We start from the raw sequence: 25400 nt of genomic DNA, 5'->3' as shown, positions 1-25400 counted from the left end.
TGGTGAGCCAGAAAAGAAAGTCTGAATGTGTTGTTGGGTGGAAGAGATGAAACAGAAATAGATGTTGCAAGCTAGAATATATGGGTAAAGGTTGGAGACAGAGGGGAAGGTGTTCCAAGTAGTTAAAAATGGATGTAGCAAAATTGGCTAGGAGACCGTTGCATTACCTGAGAGAGGTAGATGTTCGGGGGTTGGACTGAGGTAGTGATGGTGGGGATGGAGAGAAGTTGTGACCTTTAAATTTGATGAGAAAGAAACAAGCTTGAGAACCATGCTTTTGAATAGCTTATAGTTCCTTTGGATGCCAGTGGGCCTTCGGTCATTGGTGCAAAGACCTTTGACAAGCTCCTAACTTGTATCTTTAATTAGAGGTCCCTGTAGGAGAAGTATCCAACCATGCTTTTTGGTTCATTTGGACAGATGAAAGGTGTTTTTCTGGAGGACTGAGAGAATAGTGTGGTGAGCACTCTGGGGTAGGTGGTGCCTTGGTCTTGACAGAACCCTGAAAGGGAGCAGGCATTGCCAGGATAAGAAAACCCTTTTTTTTTTTTTTTTTAAAAAAAAATTTCATTTTTTGACAAGAAAACCTCTTTTTGCCCACTTGTTCTTTAAAGTTCTGGGATCTGATGTATGAGTTTTTCTCCCTTAGCTCTTGGCAGCAAGAAGGATGAAATATCTGATGGCAAGAGCCAGGGATGGTTGGCAGATCTAAAGGGCTAGCCCCAGGTACTTAGAAGTGATCTGAGTGAGGATTTATTCTGAGAGAGGAGCTGAGAACCTTGGGTTCTGATCCTTACTTGGTCAGTAACTCGAGGCAGTCAATACAGATTCTTTAGACTACATCTTTGCTATTCAAAGTGTGGTCTGAGAAGTAGCAGCATCTGTGTCGCTTACGAGCTTGTTATAAACTCAGAATATTGGGCCCTATCCCAGACCTAAGGAGAATCTACAATTGAACAAGATTCTCAGGTAGGTAAAGTTTGAGAAACACTGCTCTAGTCAGATAAGGGAGCTCTGGTGGCATAGTGGTTAGGGCATTTGGCTGCTAACCAAAAGGTCGGCAGTTTGAACCTACCAGCCACTCTGTGGGAGAAAGATGAGGCAATCTGCTTCCTTAAATATACAGCCTTGGAAACCCTATGGTGCAGTTCTACTCTGTCCTGTGGGGTTGCTGTGAGTTGGAATCGGCTCAATGGCAGTGGGTAGTATTAATCTAAACTTAGGCAACCATCAGAAGCACTTGGAGAACTTGTTAAACCACAGATTGCTGGGCCCTCATCCCCAGAGTTTGTGATCAGAAACTCTTGCATGGAACTCATAATTTGCATTTTAGTAAGTTCCTAGGTGCTGTGGATGCTGCTTGTCCCCACTTGAGAACCACAGACCACCTTTATCATCTGTAAAATGGGGGAGGAATGCTTGCCAGCTTTTCAGAGATGTGGGGTCAATGAGCCAATGTGTATGCAGAATGTCCCCTGCATTTATGGGCAGGGTGGTAGTTTCTGTATTGCTTGTTTTTTTACAGGTTGGTGATTTTTTTAATCTACTGTCAGTCCAGAATAACTGTTTCCCTGGCTTTTGGCTGTCATTTGTGGGACAGGACAGGGCATCTGTGAGCCACCCCATAGTGATGCAGTTCTTTGTGAGAAAGAACCACAATCCTTGAAGCTGTGGGTAGGGGTTACTGAGCATGGCCTCCTGAAGCCTGCCCAACTTCCTTGGGCTTCTATCAAAGTTTGCCTGACCAGAGCCCTTTACTTCTGCCTAAGTCTACCTGGTCCTTCTTGATTACCTGTTACTCACCCCCACCTATTATATCTTTAGTACAGTATCTGGATTGATTGGGAAAACGGTCTTTGTCTAACCAAGCCTCTGATTCATCTTGCAGTCCTGAGCTGGTTATATAACTTTCCCCACCTTGCTGGTTGATTAACTGAACACCAGGCTTTGGCTGCATGTGCCACATCCCAGAGTGTGGATTCTGACCCTCCAAAGTGAGAGGCACTGAGGTGGAAGGTTGTTCTCATAAGCACAATGTAACATAGTGGCTAAGAGCATGAACTCTAGAACTGGGCTCTCTGGATTTGGGTCTTTTCTCCACCACCTTCTAGCTGTGTGACCTTGAAAAGTTACTTATACTCTCTGTGCCTCAGTTGCCTAATTGGTAAAATGGGGTTAGTAATAGTATCAATCTCATAGGTAGGATAAAGTGAATTAATACATGTAAGTATTTGGCATGTAATAGCTGTATGTGCTAGCTCTTAGAGAGAATCAGCATTTATATTATTCTTGCCAATGGCCTTGTAGTAAGCTATTTTTGTAGTAAGCTATTGGGTTATAGCAGGTGGGTGGGAGGCGGGCCCTACTACTCCAGGGAGAATAGAGGGAGCCCCAGGCAGCCAGGGCACTACCCAGAGTGATTTTCTTGCCTCTGCTGCAGTGGTAGGTTGGGTTTGGCACCCTTCCACTTCATACCCTCCCTCAGTGCTGCCTTTGGAGCCTCCTGCACCCAGTCTGAGATTTGTTTAAATTAGTTTCATGACAAATATATGTATACAGGTACCTATAAAGAAATCATTTGGTGGCTTGCTGCCCTGAAGGGTCTGCTTCACAGAGGCCACTAATATCTGAAGTTATTTATAATTGAGTATGTAAAAATATTTGAACCGAGGTTGTGTCAGAGTTATGTGCAGCAGAGGTAGTCTGGGGCATACACACCCCTGGGTGAGGGCGGGATTGCTAATACTTTTGGTCCCCTTCGTTTATTAGTATTGAGTATTGCTTATTTTTTTAATTTTGATTTCAGTAAAAATAAATTCTAATTCACTCTGCACCACCCCCACCCACAACCCCAATAAAGGATAGCAGTGTCTATTTTAAGCCCCTTTGCTACGTTTTAATTTTTTTGGGGTCTGTGAGGATGGGTGGGGGGGCATGTAGGTGAAAAATCAGCCTTTTAAAGCTCTGATTTTTACCCTTCCTTGTCCTGAAACTTCCAGCATCAGCTCTCATCTGTCAAAGTGTAAATCAGCAATTAAAACCCAAACAGCCAAATGCCAAAGATGACCTGAAGCACAAAGCAACTGACAAACAAGTCCGGACAAATCGACGGGTAATTTATAAGCTTTGCCCTAAAATCTAATTATTTGGCAATTCGAATTTGCAGCCAGCCAGGGCTTGGCAATAAATTTAACCCGCCATAAATTATTTAGGAGCAGGCTGTGGTGTAAATCAAAACCACGAGTGTTTGTTTAAGAAATAAGCTCCTTGTGCATAGAATGTCTTTTTTTTTTTTTTTTTAGGAAGAAACTGTTAGGCAAACCATACCCTGTTGCCCATTGTATTCCTCACTTCTCTCATCCAACTTCTCCTTTGCTCTGTGGCCAGGAAGGCACCCTGATCCCCTGAAGAAAAGGCCAGTTTTTTGCATGAGACATTTATCCAAAACCAAGTATTTGGATAAAACCCACGTGTTTGCCAGCTACTACTTTTTCTATTTTGTGATATAATGTTGCTTTTGAGTTTTATCAGTCCTTTTTGTGCTGGGACATACACTTTTTGCAGATTTCTTCAGAGGGTGTGAGAAAGGGATAGATTAGTTGTTATCTGTAGAGCTGATTTTGACTCATGGTGACGCCAGGTGACAGAATAGAACTGCCCTTTTGGGTTTTCTTGGCTGTAATCTTTATGGAAGCAGATCTCTAGGTCTTTCTCCCATAGAACCTCTGTGGGCTCGAGCCAGCAACCTTCCAGTTAGCCGAGTGCTTACATAGCCATTTGTACCACCAGGGCTCCTTAGAGTAGTTGTTACTGTCTCTGAATTAAAGGGATGCCAATTCCTTCCTACGCTGAGAGGAGAAAACCATGGCAAATCATCTGTTCATTCCCTTGTTTCAAACTGGACCCGAGAAACATCAGCTCAATCAGAAGAGAATCTGCTTTAAAACAAACAAACAAACAAAAAAACCTCTGTAGAAAACTACACTATTAAACTCTATGTCCCATTGTTAAAAAATGCCAGCAGTCTAACCAAGACCCTTGTGCTTAAAATCCTTTTGTTGTTGTTCTCCTAATCTTTAAATATAATCTTATCACTGCACACACTTAAGTTGAAGGGAGTTTGAATACCCTGAAAGCAACCTACACATTTATTTCTTGTAATCTGCTGATTGTGGGTGTGAAATTTAATTTGAAATGCTCTTGAAGTTTTGTCCTCAGTTTATCTAGGGAATCATGTGTGTTCCTAGTTGAGCAATTAGAAAGCAGCTGATTCAAAACCCCTGCTCCCAACTCACTTAAAAAGGTGAAAGGACGTTTGCTTGGTGCTTTCCTTTTATCTTGTGTCTTCCATCCTCTTAAGGAGAGAAAGATTTGCAGTTGGCGTTTTGTGGAGGGAGACTGCAGATGAAATAGATTAGGAACGATAGGTACTTTGAAAAATCCAGGTACTGAAGCTTTTGTTCTTAGTTGTCAGGCTGTGCCACTTCCCAACAAGCAACAGCAGACCAACAGCAGACCAAGGTGCCCTGCCCATGGACAACCTAGAGTGTAGGGGGTTTGTGGATGATGTAGTGAGCAGCTGTCCCAATTTTAGCACTGAAAGTCTTGTGTCCTGGGAAGCCCTCAGTCATAGGCAAACTGGAATGGTTGATTACCCTATGTAAAACTGGGAACCCCTGGTGGTACAATGGCTAAGCACTCAATTAGTTGCTAACCAAAAAGTTGGTGGCTTGAACCTACCCAGAGGCTCCATGGAAGAAAGGCCTGACATAAATCTTCCATAAAGATTACAGCCAAGAAAGTCCGATAGCGCAATTCTGCTGACACATGGGCTCGCTCTGAGTCAGAATCTACTTGACAGCACCCAACAGCAACAACAGCAGTAGAGGGAGGATGAGAAAACACATAGAGATGAGAGGCGGTGAATCTAGTAGAAAGTGCTCTGGAACCCCTGAGACTATGGCCCTTAGATACCTTTCGAGCCTGGAACTGAGCTTACCCGAGTGGCTCAGCTTTCAGCCTAACGATAGACAAGCCTACAAGGTGAACAATAATACCAGGGAAGTATGCACTCCTTAGGACAGTTAACCATATGATATCAAAAGGGCAGTATCTGCCCAGGGATAAAGCTCAGGAGGCTGGAAGGGTTAGGAAAGAAGGATGAAGGGAAATGGTAAACATAGGGAGTAAGTGGGAAGAGTGCTATTACATTGTGGGGATTGCAATGAATGTCACAAAACAAAATGTGTATGAATTGTTGGAAACCAATTTGCTCTGTAAACTTTCACTCAGATCACAATAATAATAATAATAAACGTGCTTGGAAGTGTTATATGTCTAGATTTGAATCCTGGCTCTACTGGTACCACCTTTCTTACCTTCAGCAGGTCACTTAGGTAGATAAATCCTGTGGAGAGCTTTGGGGAAGCAGAGTATTCTGTTAGAGTGATGCACTTGGCCTCTGTATTGCCATTTGTAACTCATTAATATGTTTAATCACAAAAGTTGAGTGAGTGAGAACTGTGTGGCAGGCAGGAACTAGGTGCTGGAGGTGCAAAGGCTCATCATGCCTGCCCTCCCCGAGCTCATAGCCTAGTGCCCTCTCTAGTTCTGTGGCCACAGTGGAGGCTCTTCAGTATTAATCTTCTAGGACTTTCTGCCTGGATATGCCACATTCATTGCTGTTATAATTTGAGAGCAGCCTCTCTTTATAGGAGATAGTAGACTGAGCTTTCAGACTAAGAGAATCAGATCTTTCTTGACCCTTCAGATTTTGAAAGCTGCTAGTACTAGCCTTATTTACCCGTTTTGAGTCCGAACTCTGGCCCTTGTTAGCAGCATGACCCTGAGCAAGTGACTTAACTTCTTCACCCAATTGCTGTGGAATTGACACTGACTCATGGTGACCCTATGTGTGTCAGGGTAAAATTGTGTTCTTTAGGGTCTTCACAGGCTGATTTTTTGGAAGTCGATCACCTAGCTTTCTTCCGTGCCTCTGGATGGATTTGAGCCTCTAACTTTTCAGTTAGCTGCTGAGCATGTTAACTGTTTGTACCTCCCAGGTGCTCCTTAAGCCTTAGTTTATATGTAAAATAGAGATGATAATGATTTCCACCTCATGGGTTGTTAGGAAGATTAAGTGAGATCGTTTCTACTAAGCATTTAGCACTGTATCTGCTACATGTAAACAATAAATGGAAGGACTAAAATTATGATGATATGACCTATCTCCCAGGATTAATATGGGTGAAATAAGAAAATGTATGTGAAAGCATGTTTTAAACAGAAAAACATTACACCTTCTCTGTCCCTTTTCAAGGATGTTTGTCATTGTTTATTATCAGTTCATGTACCTTTTCAACTCACTAGTTTGTGTACTTTTCCAAATCAGAGACTACATCTTACCTCTGAATCCCACTCCAACACTTGTACAGTGTCCTGCACAAAGTATGTGCTTAGATAATTAAAAAAAAAAAACAAACAAAAAACTCACTGCTGTCGAGTCGGATCCAACTCATAGGGGCCCATCCTTGCGTTTCCGAGGCAGTATCACCACGGAATTAGATTGCCCAACCTTCCTTCTGAGGAGTGGCTGGTGGATTTGAACCACTGGCCTTCTGGTTAGCAGTCAAATGCCTTAGGCACTACACCACCTGAGCTCCTAATTCTCCTAACTTCCCTTCTGTTCTCCCATGATTGATCATTCCAAGGAGTGTATCTACCTGATGTAAATGTTCACCCTATATACCTGTCTGTCATTTGGCTAAAAGCCACAGAAATGAGTTCAGTTCCAGACCTGAAGGGTAAGTAGGGGCCATAGTCTCAGGGATCTCACCAGACTTTTATCAGACCAGCAAACCTGATCTTTTTATTATTTTATGATTTTGAGTTTTGTTCCACATTTTATCCCACTCTATCCAGAATCTGCACCAGTCCCCCTCTGAGTGGTTGACAGTGGTAGCCAGGCACCATCTAGTTCTTCTGGTCTCATGGTCATACAGGCTGAGGATCGCATGGCCTACCAATCCCTTAGACTAATTGTTTCCTTGTGTCTTGACACTCAACTGTTCTTAAAAATAACTTTTTCCTAGGAGAGGATGATGAAGGTCTTAGGGGAGGGTAAAGGAGAAGGGCAGGAATAATAGTTTTCTTATCTAAGCAACTGGTCCTGGAAGCTGGCACTTGGGCACATCTTCACAAACCTTAAATTGGAATTGATGCTATCAATCTGGATTAACTCTGATCATTATCAGCTGAAAGCTGTTGGCAGAGGTGTTTGGCATGCCCCTGGTTCACTAGCTGCAGAGTGCAGAGTCATGCCAACTTTGGTACACACTGGGGCTCCTCTCCCATGAGTGGGCTGGTGAGGCCAGTATTCTGCTTGGCTGGACAACAGGAGAAGGTGAGAAGTGCCAAAGTGAGATCTTTTTTGCTCTGACTCCCCAGCTAAAAGGGCTTCTCTCAGGAGCTCCTCTTTTACAGCCTCAGTGGCTCAGATGAGATAAATAGGCCAGTGTGCAAGGTCATCATTCCTACAGCCCCTGATGCTGCTGCAGAGGGGCCCCTGCAAAGTCACGTTCTGTGGATTGGCCCCTTGAAAGCCTCTCTTCTTGGTCTTGGAGAGAAGTCCTGGCTAATGGGCTAACACTGTTGCAGAAGTCGGTTTGTGGTAGGCCTAATCTGATTTGCCCTGAGTCCCTGACCCCATGGCATTTAGATGTCTATCCCCCTTTTTATTTTTAGTGCATGGAGTTGAGGCTGGCTTGCTCCTCCTCTGAGACAGGCTCCATTTCCCTATGAGTGAGGAAGCCAGCAGCAGGAAAGCTTGAGTATGAGCTGCAGGGGGCAAACCTAGAGACCAAGTTTTCAGAGAGTCTGCTGGGGATGCTCACTCTGTGCTGGTCAGAGTGGGAGCTGAAGCGCTTACTATTTTATAATAAATACTAATGCAATTCTAGATCTATAATAACATTTTAGATATCTAAAACAAACCATGTGCTTGTAAAAAAGTGGAAAGAGATCAACTTTAAGCCATAAATTCTTGGTAATAGAGGGTTTTTTTTCTATTTATGTTTGATAGATATTTTTGTTTCCAGAGGAATGTCAACTCCTAATTTCATAATGTATCATGGGCTTAAGAAAATTGAATTTAATAAAAGCCAAAGATGAATGGCATCCTTAAAGGTCCCAACACTTGTCTTTATTAGCAGGACAAACTGCAGGTCTCCAAACACTGCTTCTCTCCAAATGAAAGTTTAAATGAAAAGTACAGTTGTGTCACAGGTTAAATTTCATTGTGGGCCCAGCTAACATTGTTAGTGAGAAGCTGGCTGTATTTGTTTGCTTAGACACTAAGGCAGCCAAACTCACCAAGCTGTGGAGGTCTTTCTGTTGGGGGAAATGTTTCTTTGCTTTTCGTGGGTGAGGAAGGATATATCAGAAATTCAGGAGTCAGATGAACCTGGCCCAGGCAAGTTTGTTGTTAGGTGCTGTTGAGTTGGTTCTGATTCAGAATGAAACACTGCGCCATCCTCACATTTGTTGCTGTGTTTGAACTCACCATTGGCAGCGACTGTCTCACTCCATCTTGTTGAGGGTCTTTCTCTTTTTTGCTGACCCTGTACTTTACCAGCCATGATGTCCTTCTCTAGGAACTGTTCCCTCCTGTGATGTCCAAAGTATGTAAGATGAAGTCTTGTCATCTTCCCTTCTAAAGAGTATTCTGGCTTTACTTCTTCTAAGACAGATGTGTTCACTCTTCTGACAGTCCATGGTATATTCATACTCTTCACCAACACCATATTTCAAATGCATCAATTCTTTGGTCTTCCTTATTTATCATCCAGCTTTCGCATGCATATGAGATGATTGAAAATACCATGGCTTGGGTTAGGCATACCTTAGTTAATCAAGGTGACATCTTTGCTTTTTAACACTTTAAAGAGGTCTTTTGCAGCAGATTTGCCCAATACAATGTGTCATTTGACTTCTTGATTGCTGCTTGCATGGGTGTTGATTGTGGATCTGAGTAAAATGAAGTCTTTGTTGCTCATTGGTTCAGTTGTAAGGATTTTTGTTTTCTTTATGTTGAAGTATAATCCATACTGAAGGCTATAGTCTTTGATCTTCATCAGTAAGTGCTTCAAGCCCTCTTCACTTTCAGCAAGCAAGGTATGTCATCTGTGTATTACAGCATGCTAGCTCTTGGAAATCCCAGATGTCTGATTTTTCAGGGAAACTGTGTGTATTTTTTGTGTGTATGTTCTTCATTTCTCTCTGTTGTTCAGTGCAGAACCACCTCTATTTGGGCTTCTTTGTGGGCAATGAGAGGCCCAAGGAGTTGGGAAGTGAGTGTCCACCTCTCTTCATATCAGGATGAGAGGCATCACCTAGTGTAAACAGCTGCCGGGGCCTCCTCTCCATCTTCCTCTGCCTCAGCCTTGAAGCCTTCTGACCTTCCTATTCCTGGGGACTCCAGTCAGCTTCTCTATCTTTGGGGATCAGCCCAGGGTGACCAGGCAGTCCAGACCTTTGAATTTCTCTTCCTCTCACCTGGCATGATATCTGACTGCCTTGATTTGGTCTTCAGTCTTGTGATGTGCTGGATTGAAATAGATACTTTAAAACCAATTGCAATAGTAGTATGTTTTGCGGGGAGGAGACCTGGCTGCCCTGGGATTGTCAAGGTGATTGGCTATTTCTCCTTTGCCTTCCCACCCATTCATTTCCTAAGTGCAGTCAGGTGTCATCAGCTTCTTTGCTGTTTCTCCAAGCTGTCCCTGGGGAGAACCAATTTGCCTTGATTTTAGTGATACTGAAAAGGTCCTCTCCAGAATGGGGACCTGAGCAAGGGATGCCACTAGAGCTGACAGTCTGGGCCCCTAAGTGGGCAAAGCCCCCCTTCCTTCTCTGTAGCGGAGGCCTTTCCACATGCTAATTTTACTTAGAGGATTTGCTTTTATTTATTTTTTTTATTATTTCCTATTTGTCTCTTCCAGATGTTTTCAGGGCAGTTTTTTTGTGTTGTAAACTAATTCCATTCATGTTTTAAAAATTTATGAAAGCGCTAATAAAAATGTCAAAGTGGTAAAAATGTTAGCTTTTCCTCTGCTTTGATTAAATTTTGCAAACTGTTTTTGAATATTAAAAAGCCATAATTTTTTTTATTCTCTCTCCTTGCTTTCCCTCTTCTCTCTGGTGCATGTGTGCTCTCTCCTGCCCTCTCCCCCCTCTGGTGCGTTCCTCCCTTCCCAGGAGCGATGTATGAGGCGTGCTGCACAGCCAGCGTTCTGCAAGCCTGTTTGCACACCAGGACCTTGGTGCTGTGCATCTCTATTAAATAACGGAGACAAATTAATCTTAGAGACACCAAACAAATTGTCACTCCTCCTCTTTCTCTTCCATTGCGTTCCAGTGGACTGGGAAGAGCTGGTTAAACGATTGGAGGGGGATGCTGGGGGAGGGTGTACTGCCTGAAAGAAAGGTGGGAGGCACTAGCTTCTATTACTCTTACTCAGTTTTCTCTTTCTCTTTAGTATTCGCTTTAGCTTTATTTATTATTTATCTTTTTTATAAAAAGTAATGAAGAAACTCACTAGCTCTGTTTAAACTTTATATAAAGGAATCTATGCATTGATCTCATGGCTGGGTGTCTACGTGGCTGGAGATGCAAGTTCATTCCAGGATAGGGACCTGGGCAAGAGGAAGGGGGCCTGGTTTTAGGGGCTCAAATGAACAGGCCTCTGCTAGAGAATCAGTTGGGGAAGCAAGGGCAGTCTGTGCTTCTGTCTTTTTTTCCTTTTTCAGAGAGAATGGGCATGGGGGTGTGTCTAGTTCCCAGAACCTGTGATGACGTTAGTGATGAGAGGGCTAGGATTGTAACTGAGCTGGCACCATCTCATTCAGTCTTGGATTTGGCCTGGCAGTAGCTAGTGAGCACAAAAATCTCAATCTTGACTCTGAATTATTAATTGCAATGGTTGGTTATAATAACTGACTCCTCCTTTTCTATGTCTTTGCCACTCTAGGAAATCATTGAATTCCCCATCTTGAAGCTAAATGGTCGGACCATGGAGATTGAGTCTACCTTTCACATGTATGTCCAGCCTGTAGTCCATCCACAGCTTACCCCCTTCTGTACAGAGGTAAGGGCTCTGGATGTGGGAAGCAAGGGTTGCTGGGAGAAGAGCTTTTGGATCATTGGTGCTCTATACAGACCACTTAGGGGAATCTTAGGTCTTATCAGTATAGTCTTTATACCAAGTCTACCACACTACTCAGGCCCCTGTGGTCATTGTGGACCTGGGGATTGCACTGGCATAATCTGTTCCAGCTTCACCAACATTTTCCCTTCCTTTGCCATCCCTACCCTTTCCTGTGACTGGGAACTTGTAGTCCAGGAGCAGGATGATGCTTCTGGGGCTCGGGCTCTTTCTGGTTCCATTTTACCTAGGACTCCTTGGCAGCCATTTTCTAAGAGGTAAAAATTTCAATTACTTGAAGGGAGAGGTTATGTTCAGGCTTTCTTAGCTTTCCTGTTCTTCTGCAGAATGGCCCTGTGTAAAGCATAGGTTGCGTTTGTGGGACACATATGCTATCACCAAGGAGAGAAGGGCAATCATAGTAGGCGGAAATGTCCTTATCCTAAGCTGTTACTGTACTCTGCCACCTTGTCAGTAGATTAGTATTGGCCCTATTTTACATATTGTTTACATTTTACATAGAGATTTTGATGCTTGCTGAAGGATTAAAAGAGCCCTGAGAGTCTTGGTTCCCTGGACTGTATGGAGAAGTCTTCTTTGGTTGCCTTCCACTGTGATGCACCATGGTTTATGTATTCTGTGATGACCAACAGGCTGTAGTGAAATCACATGTCAAGAATGTGTAGTAGCAGAGCTGATGCAAAGACATCAGTGTTTCTAAAATCTTTGAGAGTTTGGGGCAGGGGTACACTAGAGGCTTTGTGCCTTCAATTTATATACCTACCTTCTACTTATGAATGAAATAGGGGGAAAGCAGTTCTGAGTATCCCACACAGTCTCCTTGGTGTGAAGGAAGTTGTGGAAGGGTTGTCTGATATGCTCTTGGGAAGAACCAGTGGGCTCTGAGGCTGACTTAGCCTAAGTGTGAGATCTTGAAGGTTGTGCCTAGACTTGATGACCCAGGTGGTACTTTGTTGTGGGCATCCATCTGCCAGTGACATTACTTTTAAACCAGATGTTTAGTCTTTAGCCTATTCCTTGTTCCATCTAATGATATTGGGGTTCTTGCTTGCTCTTTGGGCTACTGTTTTTTTTTTTTTTTTCCCCATTGGACTGCTAACCAGAAGGCTGGTGGGTCATACCTCCCAGCCACTCCTCGGCAGGAAGATTGGGCAATCTACTTCTGTAGTGATACCGCCTTGGAAACCCAAGCAGGGGTTGCTATGAGTTGGATCCAGCTCAATGGGAGGTTTGGGTCCCTTGCTAATTATCTATACTACAAGGGGGCGCTAATCTGTCCTTTTTGCCCCTTTTGAAAAATCACCATTTTGATGATGATGACAAGAGAAGGAAAGACTTTCTTTAAACCAGCCAGTCACCTGACCCCTCCACTGGTTTGGAAGTATAAATCAAACCAAACTCACTGCCATCGAGTCAATTCCGACTCATAGCGACCCCTCCTTGGGTTTCTGAGGCAGTATCTCTACAGAATTAGATTTCCCAGTCTTCCTTCTGAGAAGTGGCCAGTGGGTTTGAACCTTTAGCCTTCTGGTTAGCAGTCAGATGCCTTAGGCAATATGCCACCTGAGCTCCTCCACCCAAGTACTACCCTCCAAAATATGTATGTATATACTTGCCACCAAAGTATACACATACATATTTTAGAAGGTAATGGGATGATGGTATCAGATCCTTGTTATGAAGCTCTGTTCTGCAAGACAATATGTGGATGTGCTATAGGCACTCAGTCTACCGCTTTGTGTCGGGCTTCTAGAGCTCAGGGATCTCCATGATCTGGTCCCTGCTTTTTTTTCCTCCAGTCTCTCATCTTCCTGCTTTGTCTGCTCTGCTGCTCCTCTCAGCCAGAGTTGCCCTCTCACAGTTAGCCTTATACATGATGGTTCCTCTGCCTACACAATGCTCCCAGTCTATGCCCCCTAACTCCTACTTCTCCTCCAGAACTTTGCTCAGGGAGCCATCTACTTACCTCAACATAGCATTGATCAGATAGATTATATGGTCATTTATTCATCTGTCTCCCCACTAGACTGTGAGTTCCTTGAGGGCAGGAGCTAGATCTGATCTGTCTGTCTCTATCCTATCATCAGGATTTGGTACCAATAAACACTTACTATGTGTTCCTTAAATGAATGAATATTGTTAAGGAGTTATTCAACCACAACTCATGTCCAAAAAGCAACTGTACTGCTGACTTGCTCTTTTGAGTAAGTGAAGTATTTTTTGGAAAATCTTGGATCATGTAAATGGCTGGCCTACCTCCGTGCCAGATGTAATGGTATTATCATAGAGAAAAGCATGAACATAGGATGGTGGCCATCATTCTGAGACTTCATCTAATCTGGCAGTAGCTGCCCTTGGGAATAGGGGTGGAGGTCATTCTGGCAGAGGGGTCTTGTATTAGTAAATGTGAGGAACAGCCCTAACCTCCAGACTGTGCTTAAGCGGCTTCTCTGCTAGAGGATCTTCTCTCTTGCACAGGAAGCTATTAGAGAACTCTAGCCTTTGTGTGTGTGTGTACTCATGACATGGTGGTGTGAGGAGAGAGAAAAAGGTCTCAGTGCTGGGAGCAGGAAGGAGGATTCAGCCTCAAGCAAGTCTTTAGCTCACATATAGATGCTCTTTTACTACTTTGTGTAATGAACATGTTATTAGCCTTCTAGAGGCCCTTCCTTAGTTCCAGTTGATAGTCTGCCTGGAGACATGGTTGTAGCAGAGATAGGATGAGGTGTGTTTCTTTCTTTCTAAAGCCCTTTCCCTACCACCTCTAAAATCTGCTCCGACTCATCAGATCTCTGTCCCCAGCAGCTGGGCTGCTGCGCAGTCCCTGGCTGTGTGCACCCTTTTTTTTTTAATTGTTGTTAAAAAATACCCATTTTGCTAAACGCCAGTAAAGGGCTTTGTCTTGCACCTGTACTTATAAAGGGTGAGATTTATTGGTCTCTTTGTTTGAGGAGAAAGAGTGGGTCTGATTATCAGATTGCACACCAGAGACAAGTGCCTATGTAATCAACAAACTGTCTTGGTGTCAGAATACGATTGTGTTGGAGATAAACTGTGAAAGGAGAAAGCACTGGATGCTGACATGATATTGGCACTGAGTTTCCTGGGCGGCTTCCTGTAGTTGCTAGTGTTTTATGATGAAGCCAGCTCATTCCTGGACAAAGCCCTGTTGTGGGTAGGGAATCTCAGTAACCAGCCATGTTATCAGTCAGGGTCAAAAGCCCCTTGCCTTGTGGTTTCCGAGTCTGGAGAAGTGGGAGTTAATCTGTAATCCCTCAGTAAAAGGAGTCACAGAGCACACATTAATTCTTCTTCTCACCTCCCTTGCTTTAAGTGTTTAAGGTCGCTGAGCTCTGTTTAGCCTGTGAGTCCTGGTACTCAGCTTAATAATACTTAGCTTTGCTCTAGTACCTTTCATCCTGAGGATGTGAAAACTTTTTTACAAACATAAATTAACCCAAGTGGTAATGGGCTTAAGCTACAGCATGAAGGATTTAAATTTGGCCTAGGTAGAACTTCCCAGTATTAATTTTATACTATTCTCTCTCTCACACACAGCTTCTTATAGACGTATTATAGATAATCTTACAGGCTATCAGTATGAGGTATAGGGACAGACTTTCTTAATTTCACCCCCTGTGCATCCAGTGCCTTGGAAGAGCTGAGGGATAAGATGTGATCCATCTTTGGATCAGTACAGGAGAGTGAGGTCTCCCCGCTAGAAGGCTACATCTGGTTGACCCAGTAGCCCAAGTCCTTTTGTCTCTGGAGGTTGAGTCCTTTAGGAGCTCAGCTGTGAGCTGTGTCTTTCTGGCCCATGAGTAAAAATACCTATTTTTGTAGGAAGCATGTAGAAAAAGGGCACTAACCTCAGTAGGTTCATCGAGACTCATGATTCTAGGATTGTTGACCACTGGGGTGGGCCAGAATGGGAAAGCCCCAAGATCCTGAGGCTGCCAGATGGGAAGAGGCAGGCCTAGTGTAGAGTGAGAGTCCCTGCAGCAGGACATCAGAGTAGCACTTCAGTTTCCTTTTTGGTGTAGTGATTTTCTCTCCCACATCTGGGGCCCAGAACAGGTGATTGTTGGGTATACAGGTGCTAACTTAAGCCCTGTCTCCAAGGAGGGAAGATTCTTGGCAAGAGTGTTATTGTTTCCTGTATGAGTGGGACTTTATTGAAGCCCTTTGGTGTTCAGCTCATCTGAGTGCCCCTAGGGCTGGTGGGAGCCAAGAGGAATAGACTTTACCTTGCCCTGGGAAACTCAGACCAGACACAAGACTGACACTTGGACCCTGGATCTTTCCAAGAAGTAGTGGTGACTGTGAGGCCTCTTTTCCTGGATAGTCCTGACCCTAGCTTCAAGCTGGGAGATGTGACTCAGCTGTGGAATTACTCAGCAGGAGAGAAGCTGGGCCATAATGGGCAGTGGTAGGTACGTGGGCATAAGCCAGTCAGTCAGCAGGAGTTGAGGAATAAGCCTACCCTAACTTTCTTTGGCCCCTACATGCCTGCGACAAAACACCTCATTGGGTGACTCTGGAAGGTGTACAGGCTCCGGGTGCTGGCTGGGTTGTGAATTGAAGGGGGCTGCAGGAAGAAGGCAAGTTCTTCTAGGGCAGGGTTTTTATGTCATTTTCACTACTGGATCCCTAGTTCCTAGAGTAGGGCCCAGTGTATTGTAGGTTCTCCATGAATAACTGTTGACTGAGCAAAAGAAGGAGTCCCTTGTGCTAAAGACTAAAGCTGTTGACCCAGGGTACTTCCCCATCTCCACCTCCCCCAGCCCTCAGTGGACTATCTTTTCTTCTTGACTCAGGCCCTCCCTCTGCTGGGCAGTTCTTCAGTCCCTCAAGCAAGGAAAGGGTGTGGAGGTACCAGCAGGGTGGGCATGCTGTGGGTTAAAGCCTTGCAAAACAACAGTGTAGTTAATCTTTCTAATTTATTTTCCTTTTAGACCATGGGAAGTCTGTAGGCAGCAGCTGTTACCCAATTAAAATACAGATTAATATAAAAACAGTTTCTGGAATATAAAATAGAGTGGCTGTGTCCTTACACTTCCTTAAAATACCACCTAATAATGACTTGATGAACTACAGAAACCCACCTAGAGGAACTCAGCGTTCTTAAAATGAAAATTTCTTCCCTAAAAGGTGTGTATTACCATTCCATGTAAGTCACTATGAGAAAATAACCTTCCCTCTTAGAGCCCGCGGTTTCTGTGAGTTGGGTATTTGGTATTCATTAAATGTAATTATAGTTTAATTGGAGTTTAATTCCCCCCCACATACACCTTAAAAAAAAAAAAGAAGAAGAAAGAAGTTTCCAAGCCAGCCTGAGATGCTGCTCTTTCTGGAAGTAGCCAAGGGCATGTTGGATGTGACAATTTCTAGCGGCTGACTAGGACTGTGAATGGGGACCTCATGGCTCAGGCCCTTGTAGGCACTCTATCCCTAGTCTGTGCTTGGGGGAGATTTTGACAACAAAACAAAACAACAAAGCTTCTTTGAACCTAGGCCTGCTCTGGGTAGAATAGCATTGTTCTGAGCATAGACCTGTGAGTCAGAAATTCTCCAGACCAAGTTGTATTCATTAGGCCTTCTTGTCTTATTTTCTTCATTGGTTAAAGGTGACTCTGTTTCCCACTTTATTAGTTGGTGTCACATATGCAGGTATGCAGGGTGAAGGGTGGTTCCTGGGTCTTCGATTATGTTAGAGTGTGGCATGAGGGAAACACTGGACATGAAGGCTCAGAGGAGGGGTGGGCTTGACACCAAGCATGCATGCCCTGTTGTGAGCATTCTCCAAGTTTTACAGGACATTGGTGAAGCTTGGAGTTGAATTTGCTTTATACTGTAATTCATGGGGCGATTTTGAGCTGATTGAATAAAAAAGACACATAAAATTAATTTTTTTTTTTTTTTTCAAAATAAAGCTCAGACAGATGTGTGACATACTCTGTGGTCAGCACATACATGTATACTCTCATCTCGGGGCAGGATTTGTGGGGGAAGGTTCACATTGTACCCTAGGACTGTTTTCACAAGGCTTCTAGTCAGGTTCTGAACCTAAAGTAGTATAGGTCAGAGTGCTTTGCAGAAAATGGAGAAGAGCAGAAAGAAAAGGATCTAGTGCAGCTTTAAGTCCTTGCGCCCTGGCTTTACACCCATCAGCTATTTTTCTTTCCTTTCAGCTCACCGGGATTATTCAAGCCATGGTGGATGGTCAGCCAAGCCTGCAGCAAGTGCTGGAGGTAGGTTGAGTGACCTTTAATTCCTGACCTGTGACCCTTTTCTGCTGCCTTTCTCTCCCTCCCCTCCTGAGATGTAGCCGTGTAATTTGACTATGATTATGGCTTGATTAGAATAACATTTGCTGTCACATCAGTGACATGCTGTTGAGAGTATTGAACCATTGATCTGTCATCTCCAGCTGTTCCCATCAGGGTTACTGACAAGATGTCCAAGTGTTGCCAAGAATCAGGCGAAAGGGCCCCCACTTCCTCCTGGCCCATGGCCTTGTGCTGGCTGGCTCTGGGGCAGCTCTGCACTGGGTGGGTGGAGGAGTAGGGCAGCTGAGCTGTGGCACTGTGGGATTAGCCCCGGGGACTGGAGGTGTTTTTGTTTAGCTTTAGTGTTGGCTCCTTGTGGCATGTGAGCACTTCATTAACTCACCCAGAACTCCCCATCAATGGCTTTTGTTTGCTGTCTGCTCCTCCAGGAGGTACGACTGGGCCTGCCTGCCCACTGCAGCTTGCCACTGGATACATTGTGCCTGTCAGTGGTACAGAGGCTGCACTGGGTAATGATTCCTAATCAAAATAATTATAACAATTGCCTATGTGAGGGAAATCAAATTAAAGGCTTTAGAACCCTTGGCAGAGACCACACTTCTAGGATGTTCTCCTAAGGGAGCTAGAAAAGGTTAAGATGCTGCTGCTTGTTCTCCAGCCCAAGGGAATAAAGAAGCATGGTACTTGGCCTCATCTTGTCTCCCACCCCCCTCTGGCTGGGGGCTTCCAGGGGGAGAAGGTCCCTGCCCCTTCCTTCTCTATAGAGGGAAGGGAGACAAGAACAAGCTTGTGGGTCTCATTAGGTACTGTATTTGTTATTAAAACCTATAACCCCAAAGCTCAGACCCCAGCAAAGCATGGGAGAAAGCAGACTCTCTGGGGAAATGGCAAGGTACATCTGCATTGAAGGCAGTCAGCATAGCGGAAGTAGGGTAGTGCAGGGAGAAGAGGAAGATATCTTTCTTTGGCCAAGAGGTTCTATCCCATGGAGCAGAGAGACACAGGTTGAGTCTCCTGGGGCTCCTCAGGATGGAGCCAGGGCCCAAGTGCAGATTTAGGTAAAGGCCTGGTCTTGCTGGGTATTGCCTCACAACAGTCCTGAACTGTCCTGTTCTTTTCCCCAGGATACTGTGCAGGAGTTGAGGCATTAGGGAGCCCTTCCAGCAGGGGGGACACGCTTGGGGATTTAAGGCCAGTGAGCTGGAGCGAGGTTATCCTGACTGGGAGAAGTACAGGTTTGCCTACATCTTTTCTTATGTAACCAAAAAAACCAAAAACCAAACCCCCTGCCATCGAGTCAATTCTGACTCATAGTGACCCTCATTGGGTTTCCAAGGCTGTAAATCTTTATGGAAGTAGATTGCTTCATCTTCCTCCTGTGGAGTAAGTAGTGGGTTAGCAACCCAATGTCTTACTCACTGTGCCACTAGAGCTCCTTCTTTTCTTTAATTGACCCTGCAAAAAGGATAGAGGGGTGTGTCTGTACACAGTTGTGCATGTAAGCACGGGGTTGGGCCAGAGTAGCAGGAAACAGACCATTGAGCAGTGGAAGGTCCAGAATTTAGTTACTGGGAGAGATTGGCTGAGGAAGATTCTTTGCTATACAGACCATGATAAGTTTGGAGACCATATGCTATGAATGTTCTGGCAGTAGGGACCAGCTCTGACATTCTGGGAGGTAGGACTGCTCACTGTAGCCATGGGACTAGATAGGATCCTTGGTCCCACTCAAGGATGGCTTCAGCATGAACCAGACCTCCAGAATCTCAAAGGTATCCATGGAGCCAGCCTGTACCTGCTACAATCAATCTTAACAATTTCCACGGGATCTCCATCACCTGCTAGGTACACAGGCTGCCTAACCTAGTCACCTAGCCTCATTTCTTGCCTCTTCTTTCTATGCGCTGTGGACTTCAGTCACACTAAACTTTTCTTTATTCATGTTTCAATTGTTAAGCAAATATTTATTGAGTAGACACTGTGCTGGGTTAATTAAGCCAGTGAGTAAGACAGAGCTCCTGCCTTCATGGTACTTATAGTCTGGTGGGAACAGTAGGCATTAAACAGGTAACTAATTACTTCTCAAATATAAGATGATTGTTCTTGTACCGTTGCCCCTGCTGCAGAATCTTTCATATGTTCCACTCTTTTAAGCAAACCTAGCCATCAACTTCCTAGTTCAGTTACGTTCTTTGTGAAACCTTTTCTGACTCCTTCCCCTTTGAAAAGCAGAGCTAGCCACTTCCTCCTCTTGGTGCTGTAGTACCCTAATCACATCTCTGTTGCTGCATCCGTTATATTGTATTGTGATGATCTGCATATGCCTTTCTCAACTTCTTAGCCTGATGTCTATTTTGTGGTGGGCAGTTAATACATTGTCACATTTAATCCTCAAAACAACCTGGAAGGTTAGTCATTTTACCCCTTTTTTATAGATGAAGGAAACAGGTTCAGAGGGATTAAATGACTGTCAAATGATTTCCTATCAGTGACACAGCCAGGATATGGAAGAGCCAAAGTTAGAACCCAGATCTGTCTGACTTTCAATCCTGTGTTTTTTACTATTATGTAGTATAGCCTCTAAAAAGAATTCTTCTGTGTATGAGCAGTGCTGTGATCTATTGCACTTCCTCCCCATGCCTGGAATCTTCTAAAAAATAAGTAATGCTTCATGAATTATTTCTGATAATTTTCTTGTTATATACTGATTTTTGTATTTGTACTTCCAGCGTGAGTGCAAAGACTAAAACAGATCAAAGGGATGAAGTTTCCGGAAAGATAGGCTTATATTTAAGAGCAGTTTCTTTCCCTGTCTTGGAATTGAGCTCAATCTTCAGAACATTCTGCTGAATTTGAATCCTCAGCCAGGAGAAGAGAAATACACAGTCTGGGACTAGTTTATGGGCTTTTAGCAATGAGAGCAAACAATGTTAGCCCAGGTGTCAGGATGGGACTCCAGCCCAGCAAAGGGGCCTCTCTTATGAGACTCGGTGAAAATTAAGAAAGGAGATTTTGCTGTGAAGCTTTTTCTTTCTCACTCCTCTGCTGCCCATCATTTCACACACATAACAAAAAATGTTTTTTGATGTGGAGTTGATTCTGACTTACTTGGTTAAGATCTTTGAGGGTAAGGACTGGTTCTTACTAAATTCTTTCTGACACAGCAAATTGGAACAAGAGATGTCAGTAAACATTTGGTGGGTGGATGAAATGAATAAATGAATGTAAGATGATGGGGACTGGAATTGCTGCTTGGGGCTTCCTCCCAGCCTGTTTTCTAGGCCTAGAATAGCCTCTTCCTGTGCTGGGCTGTACATTTGTTTGAGGACCAATGAGAGGAAAGATCAGGTCAGAGCAAGGTATTTGGACTGACTTGCTGGGTTCTGTCCTTGTCCTGTCCAGGGTGGGCTGCCAGGCAGTGGAGAAGTGGAGGAGCTCTCCCCTTCTCCCCCCAGCTTGGGTTTTTGCAGGGATCTTCTTCCAAATACCTCCATAGTCCTGAGCCAAGGTTGAGAGCCCAGATAGCAACCATGGCTGGATAAGATTACAATTTTCTCCTGTTCTGATTACAAGCAGCTTATCTGTGTTTCACTGTTATGGCTCTTCACAAGCTCAGGAAAGGAAAAAAGAAAATCTCATCTCTTCTTGTTGTGTGCTTTTCAGAGGGTCGATGAGTGGATGGCGAAGGAAGGCCTCTTAGATCCAAACGTCAAGTCAATTTTTGTCACCTGTGGAGACTGGGACTTAAAAGTCATGTGAGTATGAGAAGGGCTACATTGCTGGCAGGGCTTGGAACCTGTTAGAGGCCCAAAAGTACAAGCCTACAGGACAGCTGGGTCAGGGATTCCCTGCATCTATGGGACTGCCAGGGCTAGAAGAAGACTGGGAGCCCTGTTTTCTGCCTGCTCTTAAGAGATAGACAAGTCAAGATCCTTACCAGGACTGCTGTTGTTTCTAGCCTTTTGCAAATCTCACTACTCAGGACAGCCTTTCTAATCATTGGGCTACATGTTATTGCCCTAAAAGGAAGGTCTTTATTATTTTATTTTTTTAAAGAAAACATCAAATATATAGTGCTCACTCTGTATAGGCACTATTCTAAATGCTTTAGAAATAATAACGTATTTAACAACCCTGTAGTATACCTATTTGATAGATGAGGCAGTTAAGGCACAGAGAGGTTAAGTAACTTGCACAAGGACACACAGCACATAAGTGGCAGAACCAGGTTCAAACCTAGGCATCCAGAGTCCTTTCTCTTCACTGTTACACTGTGCTACCGGTGGTGGGATGAGAAGTCTGCTTCTAGGGAGCTACCCTGGTCACCAGTCTGGGACATCATCTCTTTCCTCTTTTGTCATTAGTTTTTCTCCTTTGTCTCCTGATTCTGGTTATGGAAGACAAAGCTTGTTTCATTGCTGGGCTAATGCATCTGCATCTTTGCATCTTGTTTGTCCTCGTGGATACCTGATTGCACACAGCCCCTAGGGAACTAAAGGGAGGTGGAGGTAGTGGGGGCACTGTTTGCTGAGGATTGATAGATTTATACTGCTGTGTTGTTTGTGACTGTGAAGGCGGCAGGAAGCATTCTATCTGTGTACACATGTGTGTGTGTGTGTATTTGATCTTTTAAACATAGGGTGGGGTGTCAATTTGGGGTGAAGAGTGGTGGCTCTAGAGTACCTACCAAATCAGGCATTATCTTCTTACCCTTTTATGCCATTTTACACTTTTGGGTACTGGCAGTGAGACAGTTATGTACCCAAGGTGGGTGTCAAGCCTGCTATTGAATACCAACTCTCTGGGTGAACCAGGAGGAGGAGCAAGCCCCAGATGACATAAGCGCATGCATACTTATCTCCCACATCCCTTAGATTGTGTATACACACTGATTACATACCTCTAGGTATGTACACGCAGCTCTCAGAGCTCCAGAGTAACTCCGTACTCCCAAATGGCACTCATTTGTCAGGTAAATTATACAGACTGTAATTGGAAGCAAGTATGAATCAGAGGAGGGTTTCATGGAGAAGGTGAGGAGGAGGAAGCCTGTTGCTCTTGTTCATGGTGTCCCAGGTATCTTTGAGCACTTGAAGCAGGGTAGAGACTTGTGTGGAGCTCTGTAGCACAGGAGCTCTTCTGTGTTGGGTGGGGTTCAGGCTGCATGCCCAGAGTTCTGAGACTCATATGGCCCAGGGGGAAGGCTCTTGGACCCAACTGTCCTGTTCCCGCTTTCCGGTGGTTTCTGTCTACCATATCGTCTCCAAAACACTGGCCTTTTAAAATGTTCTGTTCAGTGAAGGGTGAGTATACATATGTGTTAGTGAAAAACTTTCCTATCTGTGATGTTAGGGACTATCTGGTTAGATCTCATAATCTCAGAACTGGTCTCCCCATGAGATGGAGAGGGAATTTCAGAGGATGCTTTCTTATTTGCTGTTGTTTGTTAGGTACTGTAGAGTTGATTCAACTCATAGCGACCTCACGTACAACAGAATGAAACGCTGCCTGCTCCTGTGCCATCCTCACAATCGTTGCTGTGCTTGAGCCCATGGCTTCAGCCACTGTGTCAGTTCATCTTGTTGGAGGTCTTCCTCTTTTTTGCTGACCCTCGACTTTACCAAGTATGACGTCCTTCTCTAGAGACTGTTCCTTCCTGGTAACATGTCCAAAATATGAAAGGCAAAGTATCGCCATCCTTGCTTCTGAGGAGCATTCCAGCTAAAGACACATTTGTTCATTCTTCTAGCAGTCCATGGTACATTCAGTATTCTTTGCCAACAACGCAATTCATAGGCACCAGTTCTTCTGTGGTCTTATTTATTCATTTGTCCAGCTTTCACGTGCGTATGACCCAAGACTATGGCTTGGGTCAAGTGCATCTTAGTCTTCAAAATGACATCTTTGCTTTTTAGCACTTTAAAGAAGCCTTTTGCAGCATATTTGCTCAGTGCAATACATTGTTTGATTTCTTGACTACTGGTTGCATGGGCGTTGATTGTAGATCCAAGAAAAATGAAATCCTTGACATCTTCTGTCTTTTCTCCATTTATTATGATGTTGCTTATTGGTCCAGCTGTGAGAATTTTTGTTTTCTTTATGTTGAAGTGCAATCCATACGGAAGGCTGTAATCCTTGATCTTCGTCAGTAAGTGCTTCAAGTCCTCTTCACTTTCAGCAAGCAGTGTCATCTGCATATCACAGGTTGTTAATGAGTCTTCTTCCAAGCCTGATGTTCTGTTTTTCTTCGTATAGTCCAGCTTCTCAGATTATTTCCTTGGCATACAGATTGAATTAGTGTGATGATGAAAGGATACAACCCTGATGCACACCTTTCCTGATTTTAAACCATGCAGTATTCCCTTGTTCTGTTCAAACAATTGCCTCTTGATCTATGTGCAGGTTCCTCATGAGCACAATTAAGTGTTCTGGAATTCCCATTCTTTGTAGTGTTATCCATAATTTGTTATGACCCACACAGTTGAATGCCTTTACGTAGTCAATAAAACTCAAAACATTTTTCTGATATTCTTTGCTTTCAGCCAAAATCTATCTGACATCAGCAGTAATGTCCCTTGTTCCATTTCCTCTTCTAATTTTGGCTTGAATTTCTGGCTGTTCTTGTTGACTAACTGCTGCAACCATTTTAAAATTATTTTCAGTATAATTTTACTTGCATGGGATATTATTGATGTTGTTCGATAATTTCCACTTCTGTGGGATCACCTTCTTTCGAACTAGCACAAATAATGTATTTCTTCCAGTTGGTGGGCCAGGTAGTTGTCTTCCAAATTTCTTGGCAGAAGTGAGTGAGTGCTTCCAGCATTTCATCTGTTTGTTCAAACGTCTCAATGAGTATTCCTTCAATTCCTGGAGCCTTGTCTCTTGCTGATGCCTTCAGTGCAGCTTGGACCTTCAATACCATTGGTTCTTTTTTTTTTTTTTTCAATTTTTTTTTTACTTTTCCCATCTGATCTTCTCAGATGTTTATCTGTAGCCTGGTGTTTGGTGTTAATGGTAATGCAGTATTGGATGTACTGGTTGATATTAGTGTCTGTTGTCTATCTTATGTGCACAATTCGGTGTCCTTCCTTTTCTTAATGTTATCATAGTAGTCACAGACTCTTTCTATACCATCCCTCCCCTTATCCATGTCAGTGGGTAATTTTTACTGTGATTTGGGTGAAAGTTTACAGAGCAAATTCATTTTTCCATACGCCAGTTCACATACACCTTGTCTCATGACATTGACTGCAATTTTCAACAATGCAACAGCTCTCTTCCCACTTCCTTCCCGTAGTTACCTCTTCCCTGTGTCCTTCCTTCTCATGCACTCCTGCCCTCCTCCCCCCAGCTGTCTCCCTGTGCATACACAGCCCTTCTTTTCTCCCATGATTGATCTCTCCATGGAGTGTATCTACCTAATGTAAATGTTCAGCTCATATGCCTGTCTTTTGTTTGGCTGGAGGCCACAGGAGTGGGTTCAATTCCAGACCTGAAGGGCAGCTAGGAGCCATAGTCTCAGGAGTTCCACCAGGCTCTATCAGACCAGCAAACCTGGTCCCTTTTCAGTACCGTTGGTTCTTGATCATATTCCACCTTCTGAAATAGTTGAACATTGACCTGCTCTTTTGATACAGTGACTCTGTGTATTTATTCCGTCTTCTTTTGATGCTTCCTACATTGTTCAATGTTTTGAACATAAAATCTTTCAGTATTGCAACTCAAAGCTTGAATTTTTTCTTCAGTTCTTTCACCTTGAGAAATGCTGAGCGTGTTCTGCCTTTGTGGTTTTCTAACTTCACATGTTAGATGTGCAAGTCTTTGCACATCTCGTTATTGTACTTGACTTTGTCTTCTTCTGTCATCCTTTGAAATCTTCTACTCA

At 43.8% G+C, this 25400-nt stretch overlaps 1 protein-coding gene across 1 annotated transcript in view; it reads left to right on the top strand.

Moving 5' to 3' along the window:
* ERI3 (ERI1 exoribonuclease family member 3) overlaps positions 1 to 25400 on the top strand; it is a 171761-nt gene that overhangs the window by 24874 nt on the left and 121487 nt on the right. The window contains exons 4-6 of the mRNA XM_007953078.2: positions 11028 to 11144; positions 17414 to 17473; positions 21176 to 21267. Of these exons, the coding sequence (XP_007951269.1) occupies positions 11028 to 11144; positions 17414 to 17473; positions 21176 to 21267 (269 nt within the window). The remainder of the gene's footprint in view (positions 1 to 11027; positions 11145 to 17413; positions 17474 to 21175; positions 21268 to 25400) is intronic.

Source organism: Orycteropus afer, unplaced genomic scaffold (genome assembly GCF_000298275.1).
Source record: "Orycteropus afer afer isolate SDZICR_OR568_19922 unplaced genomic scaffold, OryAfe1.0 scaffold00370, whole genome shotgun sequence".
NCBI lineage: Eukaryota > Metazoa > Chordata > Mammalia > Tubulidentata > Orycteropodidae > Orycteropus > Orycteropus afer.
The sequence above is the reverse complement of the archived record's forward strand: the minus strand, read 5'-3'. Positions and strand labels throughout refer to the sequence as shown.